General features: G+C 34.2%; 3 protein-coding genes across 7 annotated transcripts; 2 read left to right on the plus strand and 1 right to left on the minus strand.

Moving 5' to 3' along the window:
- Positions 1–614: 614 nt before the first annotated feature.
- On the plus strand, positions 615–8348 carry LOC107794993 (B3 domain-containing protein REM5). Of its 5 annotated transcripts, XR_012699160.1 has the most exons (9): positions 615–935; positions 2281–2584; positions 2851–2930; positions 3123–3354; positions 4301–4492; positions 6551–6675; positions 6835–7066; positions 7758–7910; positions 7999–8348. XR_012699160.1 is itself a non-coding variant. In XM_016617551.2 (8 exons), the coding sequence occupies exons 1-8, from the start codon at positions 870–872 to the stop codon at positions 7802–7804; spliced, it is 1296 nt and encodes a 431-aa protein (XP_016473037.2). In that variant the 5' UTR covers positions 615–869; the 3' UTR covers positions 7805–8348. The 5 variants fall into 5 exon arrangements, 4 of the variants coding, with proteins under 4 accessions (XP_016473037.2, XP_016473035.2, XP_075086747.1 ...); XM_016617551.2 differs by having other exon boundaries at positions 2833–2930; positions 7758–8348; XM_016617549.2 differs by lacking the exon at positions 7758–7910 and having other exon boundaries at positions 2833–2930.
- A 559-nt stretch (positions 8349–8907) lies between these two features.
- On the plus strand, positions 8908–11563 carry LOC107794995 (B3 domain-containing protein REM8-like). The gene is made up of 5 exons (XM_075231420.1): positions 8908–8946; positions 9705–10002; positions 10384–10463; positions 10566–10797; positions 11520–11563. The coding sequence occupies exons 1-5, from the start codon at positions 8908–8910 to the stop codon at positions 11561–11563; spliced, it is 693 nt and encodes a 230-aa protein (XP_075087521.1).
- Positions 11564–12277: 714 nt separating this feature from the next.
- On the minus strand, positions 12278–13374 carry LOC107794996 (fasciclin-like arabinogalactan protein 14). Its single transcript, XM_016617554.1, has one exon. It carries the CDS (start codon positions 13267–13269, stop codon positions 12436–12438), a length of 834 nt encoding a protein of 277 aa, XP_016473040.1. The 5' UTR covers positions 13270–13374; the 3' UTR covers positions 12278–12435.
- Positions 13375–17692: the final 4318 nt, after the last annotated feature.

The following is a 17692-nucleotide window of genomic DNA, read 5'->3' on the forward strand; positions in this document are numbered from 1 at the left end:
TTGGTATTGGATATGCCATGATCGTCATATATATTTTCTTCAATAGTTTATTTTGAGTTTTTACTTTTAATGAATGAAATATTAGCATTTCTTTTCTAGTGTTTATTATGATATATTGGAACAATATCAAAAGTTATTAAGTTTGTATGATCTTTTTGTCTAATAAGATATTTTTTGACTCGTAAATATTTTTGTTTTTATTTTTTAGGTTAGAAATTCAATTTAAAAAATATATTTTTATATTTTAAAAAATAATTGACCAGCCCATGAGGCCCACGATCATTGTAGGACTGGGCTAAGCTGATCATTTTGATAAGGGATCTTTACACAAATAACTTGTCATTGTTTACTTTTTCTAACGGGTATACATAAATTATACATATATTATATATGGATTATACATATTTTATACATATATTTAATTTAAGCAATTGGGTGGGCGACTACTAAATAATTCTTCTTTTAATTTAATAATGAGTCAGTCCCGTCCGACCAGTCAAATGCCAAAGCCCACGTCAGTTGGGCCTGCGCCGAGTCAGCCTATAATTTTGTTTACTTGCAAAATCTCCCACTTGTCAAGTATTTAAAAAGCCTCACACAGGTAGTATTTGTTGTGTTAATCACAATATAAAATTCTCATTTCTCTTAAATTTTACTTTGAGATGCTGGAAAATTTCGTCTGTTTTGCACAGTCCACTGAAAAGCTGTAATTCCATTTAATCTATAATTCCTTTCAAGTTTCACTTACCAAATAATTGCACCCCCTGAACTGAATTGAAGCTTCAATCTTTCAATTCTATCAATCACAAAGTAGAAACAAAGATACTTCATCTCTAGACTATAGTAACTACAGTTTTTGACTGCTGGCTATGAAAATCCCTCCGGTGAAACCTCACTTTTTCAAGCCAATTCAGCCAGGTTTCAAGCAGGGACTGGTGAGTAAAATTAACCCTTTTAGTTATTTTCATTTGTCTACTATGTATGCATAAATGTATGATATGGTATGGAGGTGAAGAATTTATCCCAGAAAAAAGCACACTATTATTCTGAAATTAACCATTTGGGCTAGCTGATTGTAAGTGCCCATTTGGGCTAGCTGATTGTAAAGAGCCAAAGGCGGAGCTAAGATTTTGAGTTTACGGGATTCTGGATTCGAAAAGTGTGACTTAAGGGTGAGTAAATTATTTATACAATATTAAGTGAAATTTTTAATACAAATAAAGAGTCTGAGCCAAAGCTATTGGGTTCTGACGAGGCTCAGCCCCTATAAATAGCTGTTGAGCATAAAGTTGAAATAGAATTGTTGAAACTGATATGTTTGGTAAGCAGTTCTTTTCGTAAAATGATCAAAATATCCTTAAAATTTTGTAAAACATTTATAAAAATAAAAGTATCTTTGTAAGGAAAAGGAGGAACGACTAATATGGAACAGAGAGGAAGTTAAAGTTTTATTTTGGGAAATTTGAGAATTAGAATGTAAAAATCTCGATCAAACTAAGAGGGTGTTTGGCTTAGCTTATAAGTTGGTCAAACTGGCTTATAAGCACGCTTTGACTTATTTACGCGTTTGTTAAACACCCAAAGTGCTTATAAGTCAAATGCTTATAAGCTAAAATCAGTCATAAGTTGGTCACCCCCAACTTATGGCTTTTCAGCCTGTAAGCACTTTTAGTTTGACCAAGATTTTTACTAGTTTATCCTTAATAATATTTTTTAATTTACAAAATATTTTTCTCAAAATAAATTTTCTGACTTTCTCTTTGTTCCATATTCGTTGTTCATCCTTTTCTTTACAAAGAGACTTTTTAGTTTATAATCTTTTATAAAAAAAAAATTAAGAGTATTTTAGTCATTTTAATAAAAGGACAACTTATCAGTACTTTTCTGCCAAACACATCAGTTGCTTATTATCAGTTTCAGCGCGTCTATCCAAACATGTAAATGCTTAATTAAAAAATCAGTTTCAGCACTTAAAACTGCTTTTCAGCACTTCAAGCTTATGAACAATTTACAATCAGCTAATCCAAAAGGGTTCTAAAAGTGTTTATAAGTTGAAAAGTTATCAGTTGAGGTCAACCAACTTATGACTTTTGGCTGATTTTTGGCTTATAAGCACTTTGGATATTTACTAACCACATAGGTAAACCAAAAGGTAGCTTATAAGCTAGATTGAACAGCTTATAAGCTTACCCAAACACCGTCTTAGTGCCATTTCATGTCGCAAACAAAACAGCATAGTGATTGGAAATGGGGCTACCCTAAGTTTATGTTGTACTGCAGAAAATACCTAAAGGTTTCTTGAAGTATCTAAAGGACCATGACCATAATGAACATGCAACATTGAGAAGGGATGGTAAGAAGTGGCTGGTGAAGCTGAACGGCCGACGACTAGAAGAGGGCTGGGAAAAGTTTGCAGAGGAGCATGATTTGCAATTGGGAGATCTGTTGGTCTTCAAACACGAAGGTAATATGGAGTTTGAGGTAATCATATTTGATTCAAGTCATTGTGACAGAGAATATGCCGAGTATCTGCAAGAAGAAGAAGATATTGTTGAAGGGGCTTGCAAGAAATTTGAATTAAAAGGTAAGATCTTTAGAGTCCATTAGTTTATGCTTGATAAATTTGTAAGCTAATTCCCTTCTTTAAAATAAGTTTCAATTTATTTAGATGAAAAACTAGCCAAATGATTGGGTGGATGTTTAGATGTTATTCATGTTTTAATTGTAATCATTTTGTCATATTTAATTTCTTCACATGGATTTGTCTACAATTAACAATGTAAAAGACAAACCAAACCCCTGCCTCTTGTTTGTCATATTTAATTTCTTCAGATGGATTTCCCCATGCAGAAGGCGCTACTCACAACCCTTTTGGTCAATCTCATTTTGAATGCACTGTTAGATCCTATTACCTTACAAATGGTTACTTGGTAAGTCTCAAAACTCATTGCCCCCCCCCACCCCCACCCCCCCACGGGCCCCACCCCACCCCAACCATTAAGAATCTTCAGGTAAAGGAAACATAAGCACCATTTTTTTTTCCTCTTTGTTAATTGGAGTTTTTTACGGTGATAACATGATGCCTATGACATGCAATGTGCAAATGTTATAAACAATTTCAGCGTGTTCCGTCACGATTCGCATCGAAAAATGGTCTCACCTACAAGAAATGTGATTTGATTATTAGAGATGAAAGACAAAGGTCATGGAATTTAAAGCTATATACCTCCTGTCATCACGTCTATATTGGTGGCAGATGGGCTAAATTTCATGCTGCAAATGACTTAAAGGTGGGAGATCGAATAATGTTTGAGGTTGTTACTAATGGAGAAAGACCAATTTGGAAATTTCATGGTAGGGTTTCTTATTTAAGCAACCTCTTATTTTTCTATGATCTTTTTACTAGGTTATATACACCTTGAAATTATATTACATCTTCAATAACATTATTCAGTATTTGGTTGTCCATACTGTAAAGCATGTTCGTAATAAACAACTACACTTTTCAAATTTACCGAATCCTTGGTAGGCAGTGTTATCCGATACCTGTGCTATCCGGTACATGTGCTGATGGGACGTAGCAGGTATCCGGCGGAATGGCCACCACACCAATGTCATAAAAGAAATGTCAAAATAAAGGGGCGGTTTGCTCTATCTATTCATCAAATTTAGATATTGAGTCCTCTAAATTTCAAGTTTTTGTTATTTAGAAAGTTGAAAGCAATATCTATAAAAGTTCTTTTACGGTTTTACCTGGAAAGGGTGAAATAGCTGTCTATAAGATGTACTTGTTTTTGTGAGCATTTGTCTTCGAGTTAATTAAGATGGTCTTCTATAAGTTCTTACTCAAGCTTATAGGACAGTCATTTTGGTAACTCTACAAACATGTTGCTGAAAGAAGAAGGGATCCAATAGTCATTTTAACCCATAAAAGCACTTTTACAAGTCCTACTAAACTCTACTGAAGTATATTATCCTTTCTCTTGTTTGCTTGGCCCTTGAATTTCTTCATTGCTTGTACAAGTTGAGGGAGGGTGGTGATTTTCAATTTGTTGTTCTAATGTATGCATTGTTGGAATATAGTCAGATTCAAATTTTATATCATTGAACTTTATTTTCATAACATCAGGAAGCTAAAAGAAATATCAAGAAGGGTCTACTTTGGGGAGTGAATTCTTGCTAATATCGAAAAATAAGCAAAAGATAGGGTGGATATTTGGACAATATTCATATTTTAAATTGTATTCTTTTTGTCATACTTAATTTCTTGACATGGGTTTGTGTTATCACCCTATAACAGTCAAACCAAACCCCAGCATCAAGTCATCGAGCAAGGCATTTCCCTATGCTGAAGCTGCTACTCACAAGCCTTTTGGTCACTCTCATTTAGATTCAAGGCACTGTAACAGAGAATATGTAGAGTATCTGCAAGAAGAAGAAGAAGCTGCCAGCGATGCTGTTGAAGGGACTTCCAAGGAATTTGAATTAAAAGGTAAGCTCTTTGGAGTCCATTAGATATGCAGTTTAGTTCAAGCTTTTCGGTGATATATTGATGACATGAGTATAATGCAGTAGTTTGTGTCTTTGTGATCTTATTAAGAAAATTAGAACTTTAAAACAGTAGCACAAAATACTGTAATTACTGAAGTGCACATTAATTGCATCACAATAATTACCACATGATAATATCCGGTTTCTACGTATTAGTACAACTAATTTATACTTGACGACTTTGCAAGTTAAGTCCCTTCCTCCTAAAACAAGTTTCAGTTTATTAAAATGAAAAATTAGCCAAAAGATGGGGTGGATGTTTAGAGGCTATGCATGCTTTAATTGTAACCATTTTTGTCATATTTAATATTCTTGACATGGGTTTGTCTACAATTTACAATTTAATCGACAAACAAAACCCCAGCCTCATGTTGTCAAGCAAGGTCAATCTCATTTTGATGATATGTGCAAATGGTTATTAAACCATTTCAGTACCTTCCTACACAATTTGCGCTGGCAAATGGTCTCACCAACAAGAATTGTGGTGTGATTATTAGAGAGAAAGACAAAAGGTCATGTAAATTTAGGTTACCTATATACGGGTTTCAAGTCTATATTGGAGGTAGAAGGGGTTAGTTCCGTGTTGCAAATAACTTAAAGGTGGGAGATCATATAATGTTTGAGGTTGTTACTATAAAACGATCTTTGTAAAACATTTCCTATATGTGGAATATATTTTGTAGCAAACAATTTAGCTACACCAAAAAAGGGCCCAATTTATACATTCCATTTCGTAATTAAATAGTGTATTATCGTGATTCGTGTCATATATCATTGTCTCTCTTTTATAGAGGTCTTTTTAGTTGCTTTTTCTTGTTATAAGAAGTGTGCTTGGTCTTTCATCGGTTATAATTCATCCTAAAGGGGCAGTTGCACTATTTATTCACTCAAGTTTATATATTGAGTGCTCTAAAGGCGACCTCACCGGTCTTTATACTTTGTTAAATTCACCATGAAATTTATTTTTGTGTTTGGCTATTCAAACTGTAATAAATGTTATTCATAAACAACTACATGTTCTAAAATTTACCCACCAAACAGTTTTCGAGATGATTTATGAATTGATCTTTGTAAAACATTTCCTATATGTGGAATATATTTTGTAGCGAGCATTTTAGTTATACCAAAAAGAGCCTAATATATACACTCCATATCGTAACTAAATAGTGTATTTAAAGTGTTATATAACATAGTTCTTTGTTTTCTAGGGTTCCTTTATTTAAAGTGTTATATAACATTTTAGTTCCATTTGTTTAATTAAGTTTATATATTGAGTGCTCCAAAGGCCCTGTCCCAGGTTCCATGAGGATAAATTTTCATATGTTGTAATTTTAAAAAGTTTGAAGAAAATTCGTATACTTTAAAATGATATTTGAAGAATAATATCTATACAAATTCTTTTTCTTGCAAAGAGAAACAACTATGCGGGAAATAGTACTGAGAAGGCCCTTTTTGTTGAATGTTTCTGTTCGAGTAAATTAAGATGGTCTTCTATCAGTTCTTCCTCTACCTTTCTAGACAGTCTTTTTGTGATTCTACAAACATGTTGCTTAAGGAACAATGGATTCAATAGTCATTTTAACACATAAGATCACTTTTACGACTCCTACCAGATTCTACCGAAGTATATCATCCTTTCTATAATTTGCTTAGCCTTGAATTTCTTACCCAAGTTGAGGGAGGGTGGTGACTTTGAATATACCGTGTTAATGTATGCATGGATAGCATAACCCAGTAAATACTAGTATACTTATTCTTTTTTGCGTTTCTAGAATCTAGTCATATTAAAATATAAATCATTAAACTTTATTTCTGTAACATCATTCTTGTTTCCTTATTATTTGGAAGCCAAAAGAAATTTCAAGAAAGGTTTACTTTGGAGAACGAGCCCTATTCATTTTGTGGTCGATGTTTATACACTGTTCATACTTTAACTATAATCTCTCTGTCATACTTAATATCTTGACTTGAAATTGTGTATACAATTACCTTGTAACAGACGAACCAAACCCCAGCGTCAAGTCATCAAGCAAGGCATTTCCCCATGTAGAAGCTGCTATTCACAAGCCTTTTGGTCATTTTGTATGCACCATTCGACCCTATTGCCTTACGTATAGTTACTTGGTAAGTCTAAAAACCCATTTCACACAAACCCTTCAAGAATGTTCAGGCTAAAGTGATTCTGCATTACCATTTTCTTCTTTCTTCTTTGTTTTGGCGTCAATCTTGGTGAAAAATATGAAGTTTTTACTTATATGCGCAAATGGTGGTATACCATTTCAGATCCTTCCTACACAATTTGCACTCACAAACGGGCTCATCAACAAGAAATATGATTTGATTATAAGAGATGAATGGCAAAGGTCGTGGAATTTAATGTTACGTCCTTTTGGTACTAGCGTGTGCATTAGAGGTGGATGGAGTAAACTTCGTGATACACATTGCTTAAAGGAGGGAGATCAAATAATGTTTGAGGTGGTTACTGATGGAACAAAACCAGTATGGAAATTTCATGGTAAGTGTCTTTTATTTTTTGATCATCTTATATACGATACACTATGACTATATTTGGTAAGATCTTGCATAAAGCAATTTTTACTTAAATGGAAGAAAGCACTTAGCGTTCTAGGAGAGCATAATTCATTTTCATTTGTAGCATTTTCAATTCTTATTCTTATCACTAGTTTCTATCAGTATACAAAAATTATTTCTGCTCTTTGATACTCATTTTTATCACCTAACACCAACCTCCCTCCTACTTCCCACAACTACACCTTTTCAAAATTTTAATCAATCAATGATTTGAGAAGTGTAATATTTCTCACAAAAAATATTTTCTACATTTTACTTAGGTAGCCTTCTAACAGTTCTTCCTCAACTTTTTCTAGAGAATCATTTTTTGCTTCAAGTTCAAAACTAATTCATTAGACGATATTTTTGTTACATAGTTCTCATCTCCGCCTTTTCTTTCAAAATAACTTGGAAGCCTAAAAAGTTTCAAGAGTTTTATGGTTTATGTATTGTCTCTCAAAACTGTACTTAGTTTTAGAAAATTTTTAATTAAAAAAGTATATAAATGCTTTATAAGAGTTTGACGATTATTTAACCCTATAAAGAATGTCATAGAATGTAATCAACATTTAAACACTTCTGCTTCCTAGCAGGTTTTACATTACTAACTTACATAAACTAATGTATTTTTGGAGGCAAAATTTCTGGAGAGAATGCAAGAATCAATCAAGGGGTTGACTGAACAATGAAGTTTGTTGGTGACAGAAAAGAAATGGAACACTGAAGCAATCGAACGGAATATCTCTCTTTCTCGGTTGATTCAATATACGGTTCACAACCTCAACAAAGCATGTCATGTTTTGTTCCAGAAAACTCCATGTAAGGAAGTAACTAATGACTCATCTCAGGTTTCTAACCCAGAGTACGGTGTTTCAGGTGTAGCGGGAAAAGAGGTTGTATCATGTATGATGTTTTGGGTGCTATTTCTTGGCCATTGGAACAACAAGGGTGTGATATGTTCATGTATTCTGATCAGCTTGAAAATTTCTCGTGGATTGCTAACATCCAAGAATTGTTGCACCAAAGGATCGATCTAGTGGTTAACAAAATGGGTGCATACTTCGGAGATCAGGGTTCGAATTCCATCCGAGACAAAAAAAATGCTAGATAAGTTCTTTCTATTTGTCTAAAGCCATGGTAGGCAGAATTATTTGTAAGGTGTATTTGTGGGAGGCAAGCTGACTCGGATATCACAGTTATTGGAAAAAAAAGGAACACTTTCTGAATGAGCTGTGTTCATATTATGATTTGATCCACTGTTATAAACTTCCATGAATTCCTTTGAAAGATTTGGGAACTTATCCATTTGTTTAATGATTTGTTCCATATTTCCTGCCTAAGTTATATTTATAGCTCATTGAGCTGAGTTATGTTTTGGCTTTTCCATAGGATGTTCATTACAAAACTCTTTCTCCCAACAGTGAGAAATAGAGACGTGATCCTTCAAATGCCTCAATTATGGCCTTTAACCACTCCTTTATTTTTGTTTCGACATTTATCTTTGGTTGACCAGTGTTAGAAATTGCTTTGTTCGTGCAGCAAATCTATTGGTGTTTTTTTTTTGGGGAAAAGGGTCAAATTTGCCCATTTACTATTTAAAACTGATCAATTTTACGCTTTGTATAACTTTTGGTCTAATATTACATCCACCACTATAAATGTCTTATTTGTTGCCTTTAATCTCTATGGAGCTCCAATTTTAGCGTATTACAAAAGATGATTTACAAAGTATTACAAAAGATAAAAATTAAGAAAATTCGTATAGTACATGACTAAAATTAGATAATGAGGCAGCAGGCGACGGGCAAGAAAAAGTATGTGAATGTATTTTTGGATCTAGTATATATTCTGATACATGGAAATCCACTACAATTATACTATCAATCTTCCATGTTACCATGTATAATAGGTTAATTACTGGTCTTCTTCCCACAATTTTAGGTGATATACTAGCTATGCCTATTCCTTGACCTTGGCAAGATTTTCTTCCATATCTTCCCCTATTCCATAAAAATTCTCTCATAAATAACATATCAAATCTTCATAATTTTATCACACGGTATTCTCTTTCCATATGTGTCTGGATCTTCACCAAATTCTTCTTTATTAAACAAACCTGTACAAAAATAATACTATACAACAAGTAAATGTTCTTTGATCAGTATTTATGAGTCAATATTGAGTTCTATATTGATTTGTTGCCACACAATTACTACATTTTCTTGGCCATCATGAAAGTATCTCCAAATAAACCTCACTTTTTAAAACCCATCTTGCCAGGTTTCAAGCACGGAATTGTAAGTAATAATTTCAATTATTTCATCTTTCCTTTGTCTAAGAAATGTTTCTATCCCATTAAAGAAATATACCAAATGTCAAAACCATAGTGCATATGAATATTTTGTATAGAATCCTTACTTCAACCCGGATAACTCTAAAACACAACAACTTCGTTGATTAGTCCCAAATAAGTTGGAGTCGGCTATATGAATCCTTATTTCTTTCTATAAGCTCAACTCATATCATCATCGTAACAATTTCGGGACCAGACTCCTCTTATTGTATGTGACTTTTTACTGCAGAAAATTCCTTTAGGTTTCTTGAAGTATCTGAAGGATCACGACCATATTGAACATGCAATACTGATAAGGGGTAGTAAGAAGTGGCTGGTGAAGGTGAACGGCCGACATCTAGAAGAAGGCTGGGAAAAATTTGCAGAGGACCATGATTTGCAATTGGGAGATATGTTGGTGTTCGGACATGAAGGAAATATGGAGTTTGAAGTTTCCATATTTCATTCAAATCAATGTGAGAGGGAATATGAAGAAGAACAAAAGGTCCATAATGTTGAAGAGACTTCCAAGAAATTTGAATTCAAAGGTGAACTTCTTTAATTTAATTAGGGCACATTTGGTATCAATCTACTCTTCAAATTTGTTATTTATGGAAGTTATTTATTCAAAACATAGTCCATTATTGTTCGTTTAAGTTACTCCTCCCTTTTTTTAGTCGGTCCAAAAGAATGACACATATTTATATTTATTAATAATTTAATTAGATTTTCTATTTTATCCTTAACGAGATATTTAACCACACAAATATCTCTGAAGGGTAGCCTTGACGTAGAAGGAGTTTTAATATTTAGATGCTATTCATATTTACAATTTTTTTGTTTCATATGTTAAATTTCTTGACACTATACTACTTCTTGACAAACCAAATCCAAGCATAACTCATCAAACAAGGCATTTCCCTGTGCAGGAATTGACACTCACAAGCTTTTTAGTCAATCTCGTTTTGTATGCACTGTTAGACCCTATTGCCTCCAAAACGATATCTTGGTAAGTCTAAAAAACTTACACTACAAATATCTTTTTAACAACACCATTTTTCTGAATATGAAATATGCACACTGTTCATTATATTTGCAATTGAAATTTCAGAATATCCCTAAGCAATTTGCATGGGCAAATGGTCTCATCAACAAGAAATGTGATTTGATTATTAGAGATGAAAGGCAAAGGTCGTGGAATTTAGTAGTACGTTCGTATAGTACTAACGTGTATATTAGCGGTGGATGGAATGAAATCCGTGATATACATTGCTTAAAGGAGGGAGATCGTATAATGTTTGAGGTTGTTGCTAATGAAAAGAAACCAACATGGAAATTTCATGGTAAGTTTTCTCATATATCGTTTTTTAATTTTTAAAATCATCTTATATACACATAGAACGGGAGTCTTGGCGTAACTGGTAAAGTTGTTGTCATGCGATTAGGAGGTCACGGATTCGAGTCGTGAAAATAGCGTCTTGCAAAAATGCAGGGTAAGATTGCATGCAATAGACCCTTGTGGTCCGATCCTTTCCTGGACCCCGCGCATAACGAGAATTTAGTGCACCGGACTGGCCTTTTATCTTATATACACGTACAGTATGACTCCGTTTGCTCTACATTTTGGATAAAGAAAATTATAAATGGAAGAAAGCATTTTGAATTCTAGGAGATTATAGTTGATGTATCATCTCTTGTTATTGTTCATAGTTCTTACATATAGTTTATTTTAGAAAGATTTTACATGCTTTACTAGAGTTTGAAAATTATATAACACTATATATTTATATAAAATAAAAAAAAAAGTAGTGCGGTGCACAAACGTAGGGTCTGAAGAAGGGCGCACCCTAGGGGTGTGATGTAGACAGTCTTCCCTAATGCAAGCATTAGTGGTTGCTTTCATGGTTCAAACCAGTGACCTATAGGTCACACGGATACACTTTACCGTTACTCCAAGGCTCCTCTTTGTACGTAACACTTTATAGAATTGTATAGTGAACATTTTGAGAACTTAGGCTTCGTAGCAGAGATTTTATACTTACATAAAGTAATGCATTTTTTGCAGCCAAATCTGGAGAGGATGCAAGCATCATTCAAGAGGTTGACTGAACAATGGAGCAACTGACGAGGGAAAAAGAAAAGCAACACTTTAAGCAATTGAATCTTGAAGTTTATTCCTTAGTTACTTCTATAAACTAGATTACCTTGAATAACTAGAACAAGATGGATTTAATAAATCAGTTCAGGATGTTCTAATAGCTATAGATCGAACCTATTTAATTTTTACAGTATGATAGTTGTTTATTCATGGGTTAACTGTATTTTCTATGTCTTTTTTGGGACCAATATAAACCTATACAGTTCAAAGGAGAGCTTTGGAGCAACTGTGAAGTTGTCTCCGTACGTGTGACCTATAGGTCACGAGTTCGAGCCGTAAAAACAGCCACTAATGCTTCATTATGGTAGGCTGTCTACATCACATCTCTTGGAGTGCGGCCTTTTCTCAGACCCTGCTATTGTACACCGGGCTGCCTTTTTTTTATCAGCATATAGAGTTCATCTAACATTTAAATTTAATCATAATTATAGGGTTAGTGGAAAAGTTTCATCATATCCAAATTAACATAAGATCAAGAATTATATTGGCAAAAACTACACATAAAAGAGTGAGATCATCCTAAACTTCATCTTTCTTCTTCCTCAAAACATCTCAAAATTAATCATGTACCACAAAATGTAATATTTTTTTCGCGAAACTCATTAGCCCAACTAATTTGTATTCCTACCGAGTAGCTTAAGGTAAAATGTTACCAAGACACGTGATTGCTATAATTACAATCAATGAATATATTTAGTCATTTAAAATATTTTCCCATGAAGTACACATCCTTTGGAATTTTCCCCTTTCATATACAACTTATAAGTATCCCTGTTATTTTCTTTTTATTAAAACAGGGCAATGAAAAAGAAAATCACCTTTTTTAATAAGCTGCAACCATTGAGGCCAAAACAACAAACAAACCAAAGGAAACCTTCAATTTTCCAGCAGATGATCCTGCCGGTGGTGGCGACTGAGCATCGGCCGGAGGCGAATCATCGGCCGGAGAAGGTGAACTGGCCGGAGAATCGGCATCCTCAGAAGGAGAAGGAGCCTCTGTTTCTTCAACAGGGGACTCTGCTTCTTCTTCTTCTTCAGCAGGGGACTCTGCTTCATCATCAGAAGGTGGTGGTGAACTCTTAGGTGAAGATGGTGCATTAGCCTTAGGTGGTGGAGCTGAAACTGGTGCAAGTGTTCCATCTAATCCAGGTGTAAAAATTGGCTGAGAAATTCCAAGAATTGATATGTTATAAGGCTGATTCATTACTGATTTTTCTAGCCTTGAATCGCGTTGAGCGCCTTTAACAGCTGATCCAAATACAAAACTACCATCTTTAGCTGTCACATTCAAGAAACCTTGGTCATATGCTGCTTTACCTGATTGTTGGTACATATTTGTCAATTTTGCTGTTTTTTCCTTCATATTTCTGAGTTTCATTGGATCATAGTAATCTAATACGACATGGGTTGATAAATCTCTCTTGAGAACATCATCTGATTTTGAGGTAAGATCACCAATTGCACCATTTGGAACGGCTAAGACTGTAATTGTGGCCCTTTTGTTAATTTCAGTGGCTAAGCCAGATTTAGAAAGAAGTTCATTGAAGGTGCTGTAATCTGAATATTGGCTTAGAATTTTTGTGATATTAAAGGCCGAGGCCGAGGTGGCGGCCAAGAGGAGGAAGGTACAAAGCAGTGGAGCAATTGAACGACTCATTTTTGCTGGTTATTTTTTTTGAGTTTTTTACCAGCAAAAATGTGTTTTAATATTTACTTTTTTCTTCTTCTTATGTTTCTTCCTTTAGAGAAAAAATAAACCAGCTCCGACTTGTTTGTTTGAAGAAATGGAGGATTATATATAGTTGGAGTTATGGAGATGAAGGGTTGTTGAGCTTGTGGATGGGAGTGAACTTTTCTCTCCCATGCAAATGCATGGACGCATAAATAGCACAGTTACAAAAAAAATTCTTGTTTAGAGGCAATATCGGTCAAAATTTGGATAAGAATGTTTATGTCTCATTACCATAAAGATTGGAATGAAGTAAACTTGTCCTGAGGATTTATCATTAGTTTTTTTCTTGATCACAGATTTAATGATTACGACATTATTTTAAAATCTAAAGCTTGAATGATTACGGACTTTTTTTTCTTTTGAACGTTTATAATTTATATTTAATACTCCCTCAATTTTAATTTATGTGAACTTATTTGACTCGACATAAAATTTAAGAAAAAGATAAGACTTTTGAATATGTGGTGTAAAATAAGGCACATATATTTTGTGGGGCTATGAATTATTGCATAAAGATAAATTGTTTCTAAATATGAAAAATGATAATTATTTTTGGTACGGACTAAAAAGAAAAATAGGTTCACATAAATTGAAATGGATGGAGTAATAAATATAAAATTCAAAATAATAATAATAAACACAACATTCAGAAAATAGTAGAAAAAAATCTTAATTTACATGATATATGTTATAAAAATTGTTTATTTGAAGAAGTACACGCTAAAAGTTAGCAGTGGTGGTGGCTGGCTATGGTGATGGTATGCAGGAAATTGCTAGTGATGTAGTTGTGATTGGTAGAGGAGGCAAGCAAATGGTGGTCGTGCAAAAGAGGTGGTGGTGCTCGTGCAGTGGTAGCTGGCTATGGATGTCGTTGATGGTGGTGATTCTCCGGTGGAGGTCAATGGTTAGGTGGTTGGTGTTGTCGTGGAGGTGGTGAACAGAGGCGGATCCGAGATTTAAAGTTTATGAATTCATGTCGTAATCTCAAATTATATACAATAATAACCGGGTTCATAGTTAGATATTTATAGATATTTAATGAATTTTTTAATAGAAATACAAGGCAGAGGCGGGTCCAGTATTTAAACCATATAGGTTCAACTTTTAAAGTTTTTAGTATTTAACCTATTATATTTCTAAAGTTATGGGTTCATATCTACTATTTTTGTAATTTTAATAAATTTTTACTCCGCGTCAAAAGTTATGGGTTTAATTGAACCTGTCGGTAATACGCTAGGTCCACCTATGATACAAGATCTACACAAAAGTTACGGGGTTCTCAACCCAATATATAACTATACTCTTGTAATACCTCCAATATTTTAAATGAGGACAAATGGGGTATTTAGTAAATAATTTAAGTTTAAAGGAAAAAAAAACTAACTAATAAAACAAAAAAAAATACGAGCAAAGAAAGGATGAAAGAAAAGAGAAAAGGAGGGAGAAGTTGGTGCAGTCTTGGTACCGAAAAACCTCACACCCAACATGATTTTTTTCATATTCTTGCTTCCGTGATAAGGTAATTACATGTATTCTTCCTTCTTTAGAAAACACTATTATTTTATTTACATGATTCCTTATGGGACTGAATAGATATGAGGTTGGGATTGAACTAAGAGTTTAAAAGATAAAGCTAAAGAAATTTTGAGAAATTCATGAAACTTTTCCAGTGAATTAACTCGGTATATTATATGGATGAGTTGTATTTAATAGATTTTGAATTGGTTTAAGTTAACTATAGCAGTGAGTTGGGATACTGAAATGGGTCTTGATATTTCAAGTATAATAGGAGGGATTTGTTGAGTTATTATAATTCGGTGAATTAAGAGCTAAATATGAAACTCTAAGGATTTGGGCATTCTAAATTAGCTATGAATTAGCCTAAACATGGAAATTAACATGAGATCGATATTATGTAATTATAGATTGTTTGGAGGAATTTATACGAATTGCTCGAGGTGAAGCATTTGGTATTTCGGCATGAGTACTTTGAGTAGTAATCTTACCACAATTTGTGTTTTCATAACTTGCATGATTTATACATGATTTTTAATATGAATATGTTACCGATTATTTTGAGTTGCATGCGGGACAAGTCTTTTACTCGATATGATACCGAAATAGTTATTTAAGATGATTACCATTGTTTTAAATATTTCCGTTGTCACTAGATCTGTTTTACCATTACTTGAATTTACTGTTATTGAAATAAGATTATATGATTTGATAAGAACCGAAATGCCCTATATTGTTTTAAAATATTTTCTACGAGTATATACGGATTACAGAGACAAGTATAAATGAGAGTAGACATTGAAGGATCTCGTAGCTAACGGCGGGTTCGTTAGACCTGGTGCACCTTGTAATTACATATTACCGTTACAGTCTTGGCTAGTGGAAAGATAAAACTAGCATACCGTTACCGATTTTCCTCGAGTAGGGACTACCGTTATATTTGACTTCTTGCGAAGAAGTCCACAGTTATACCGATTATATGATCTGTTAATTGAAACCTCCCAAATGTGAATATAGATATTATACAGTGGTTACCGAGCTTATTACTGAATTGTTAATTGTATTATACTACAAGAAAAACATGACGAGACTAAAAATTATTTATTGTTTCTGAAATGGCATTTTTATGTTATTTTCTGTTTGACATACTAGCATGTTTTCTGACTTGTCCCCAATAAAAACGGTTGTGGCTAAGTGTTATTACTCACTGAGCTAGCAACTCATTCCCCGCTAATTTTTTTTACAGAGACAACAGTTGACGCGTGCGAGAATTTTGTTAATTAGAGCGCATAGGTTGATAGTTCTTGGTGAGCCTCGCACTTGTTCGCATGGTTTATTTATTGTTATGGTCTTTTTTTTTGAACTCTTAGAGTCGCTCTATAGTCATTATTTTTAGAGTCTCGAGTATTCTTTTGTTATTATAGACTTATGTTGAGTATCGCTCATTCTTATCAAAGCCGGAGATAAAGTAATATTTCTAGTTGTTAGTGGATGGACTATTAATGGTAGATATTTATTTTGGTTAATTGATAAAGTCATTGTCGTTTGAATTGATATTAGGATGTTTGGTTGTTGATTTGAGACAGAAATATTTTTGGGATAGTCCAAAAATAGGGAAAACTCTGTCCGATTTTCTGTAAAATACCGATGAGGCTTACTTGGGGGCACTTGCTCCTAAGTGTCGGTCATGATCCTAAATTGGGCCGTGACAAAGTTGGTATCAGAGCTTAGGCTTTAAGTCCCGAGTCATGCAACAATGTTTAGTAGAGTCTTGTTCATAGGTATGTAGGCGCCCATACTTATGATCTTGAGCCTACTAAACATCTAGGAATATTTTTCCTTCATTCATTCTTTGATCATGCATTGAGATAACTTGAGATTGACTTTGGAGTATTTCATTCGCAGATGTCTAGGACACGCACACCTTCATCTGCTAGACGTGGTACTACCCGGGGTGGCGGTCAAGTTGGGGTTCATTAAACTAGAAGACAGGCTTCTCCTCAACCTGAAGTTGGGAACATGGGTCAACCCCAAGCTGCTATGCTAGATCAAATGCAAGGGCAGGGAGTTCAGGATGCTCCACCACTAGTTCCAACTGTTGTACCTATTGTTGCCTTACTTGCATACGCAATGGAAAAGTTATTGAATGTGTTAGAGGCATTGGTTCCTACTCAGGGTGGAAGTTCAGCTCCTCAGGATACTTTACAGACACAAGCACTTGTACAGACTCAGAATTTCGGGAATAAGGAAGTATCCCTACAAGAGTTCCTGAAATTGAAATCACCAAAATTCACAGGTTCTGATAATTCGACAGATCCTCAAAGTTTCTTGGATGGGACAGACAAGGCATTACGTGCTCTTGGATGTTCTAGTTAGAGAGCCGTGGAGCTCTTAGCATACAAACTAGAGGATATGACTAACATATGGTATAAAGCTGTATTGCTAGGAAGGACAGTAGGAGCAACACCACTGACATGGGACGAATTCACTAAATTGTTCATGAATCATTTTCTTCCGAAAAATCCTGATGCAAAAATATGCTAGAGACTTTGAGAGATTGGTTCAGACTCCAGATATGGATGTGTTAACATATAACACCAAGTTTTGTAAGCTTTCTAGATATGCCCCTTACTTAGTGCCTACCGAAGAAGCTAGAGTTCAGAGGTTTGTTGATGGATTAATTGGTCATCTATACACTGCAATAGCCCCATAGATGAAGACTTTATCCTACTCTTATGCAGTAGACCTTGCTAGAAAGATTGAAACCAAGGGACGTGAGGAGCATACGGCTAGTGATTTACGTAAGAAGGCGAAGACAGGAGGGTCTTTTAGT

This window comes from Nicotiana tabacum, chromosome 15 (genome assembly GCF_000715075.1).
Source record: "Nicotiana tabacum cultivar K326 chromosome 15, ASM71507v2, whole genome shotgun sequence".
Taxonomy (NCBI): domain Eukaryota; kingdom Viridiplantae; phylum Streptophyta; class Magnoliopsida; order Solanales; family Solanaceae; genus Nicotiana; species Nicotiana tabacum.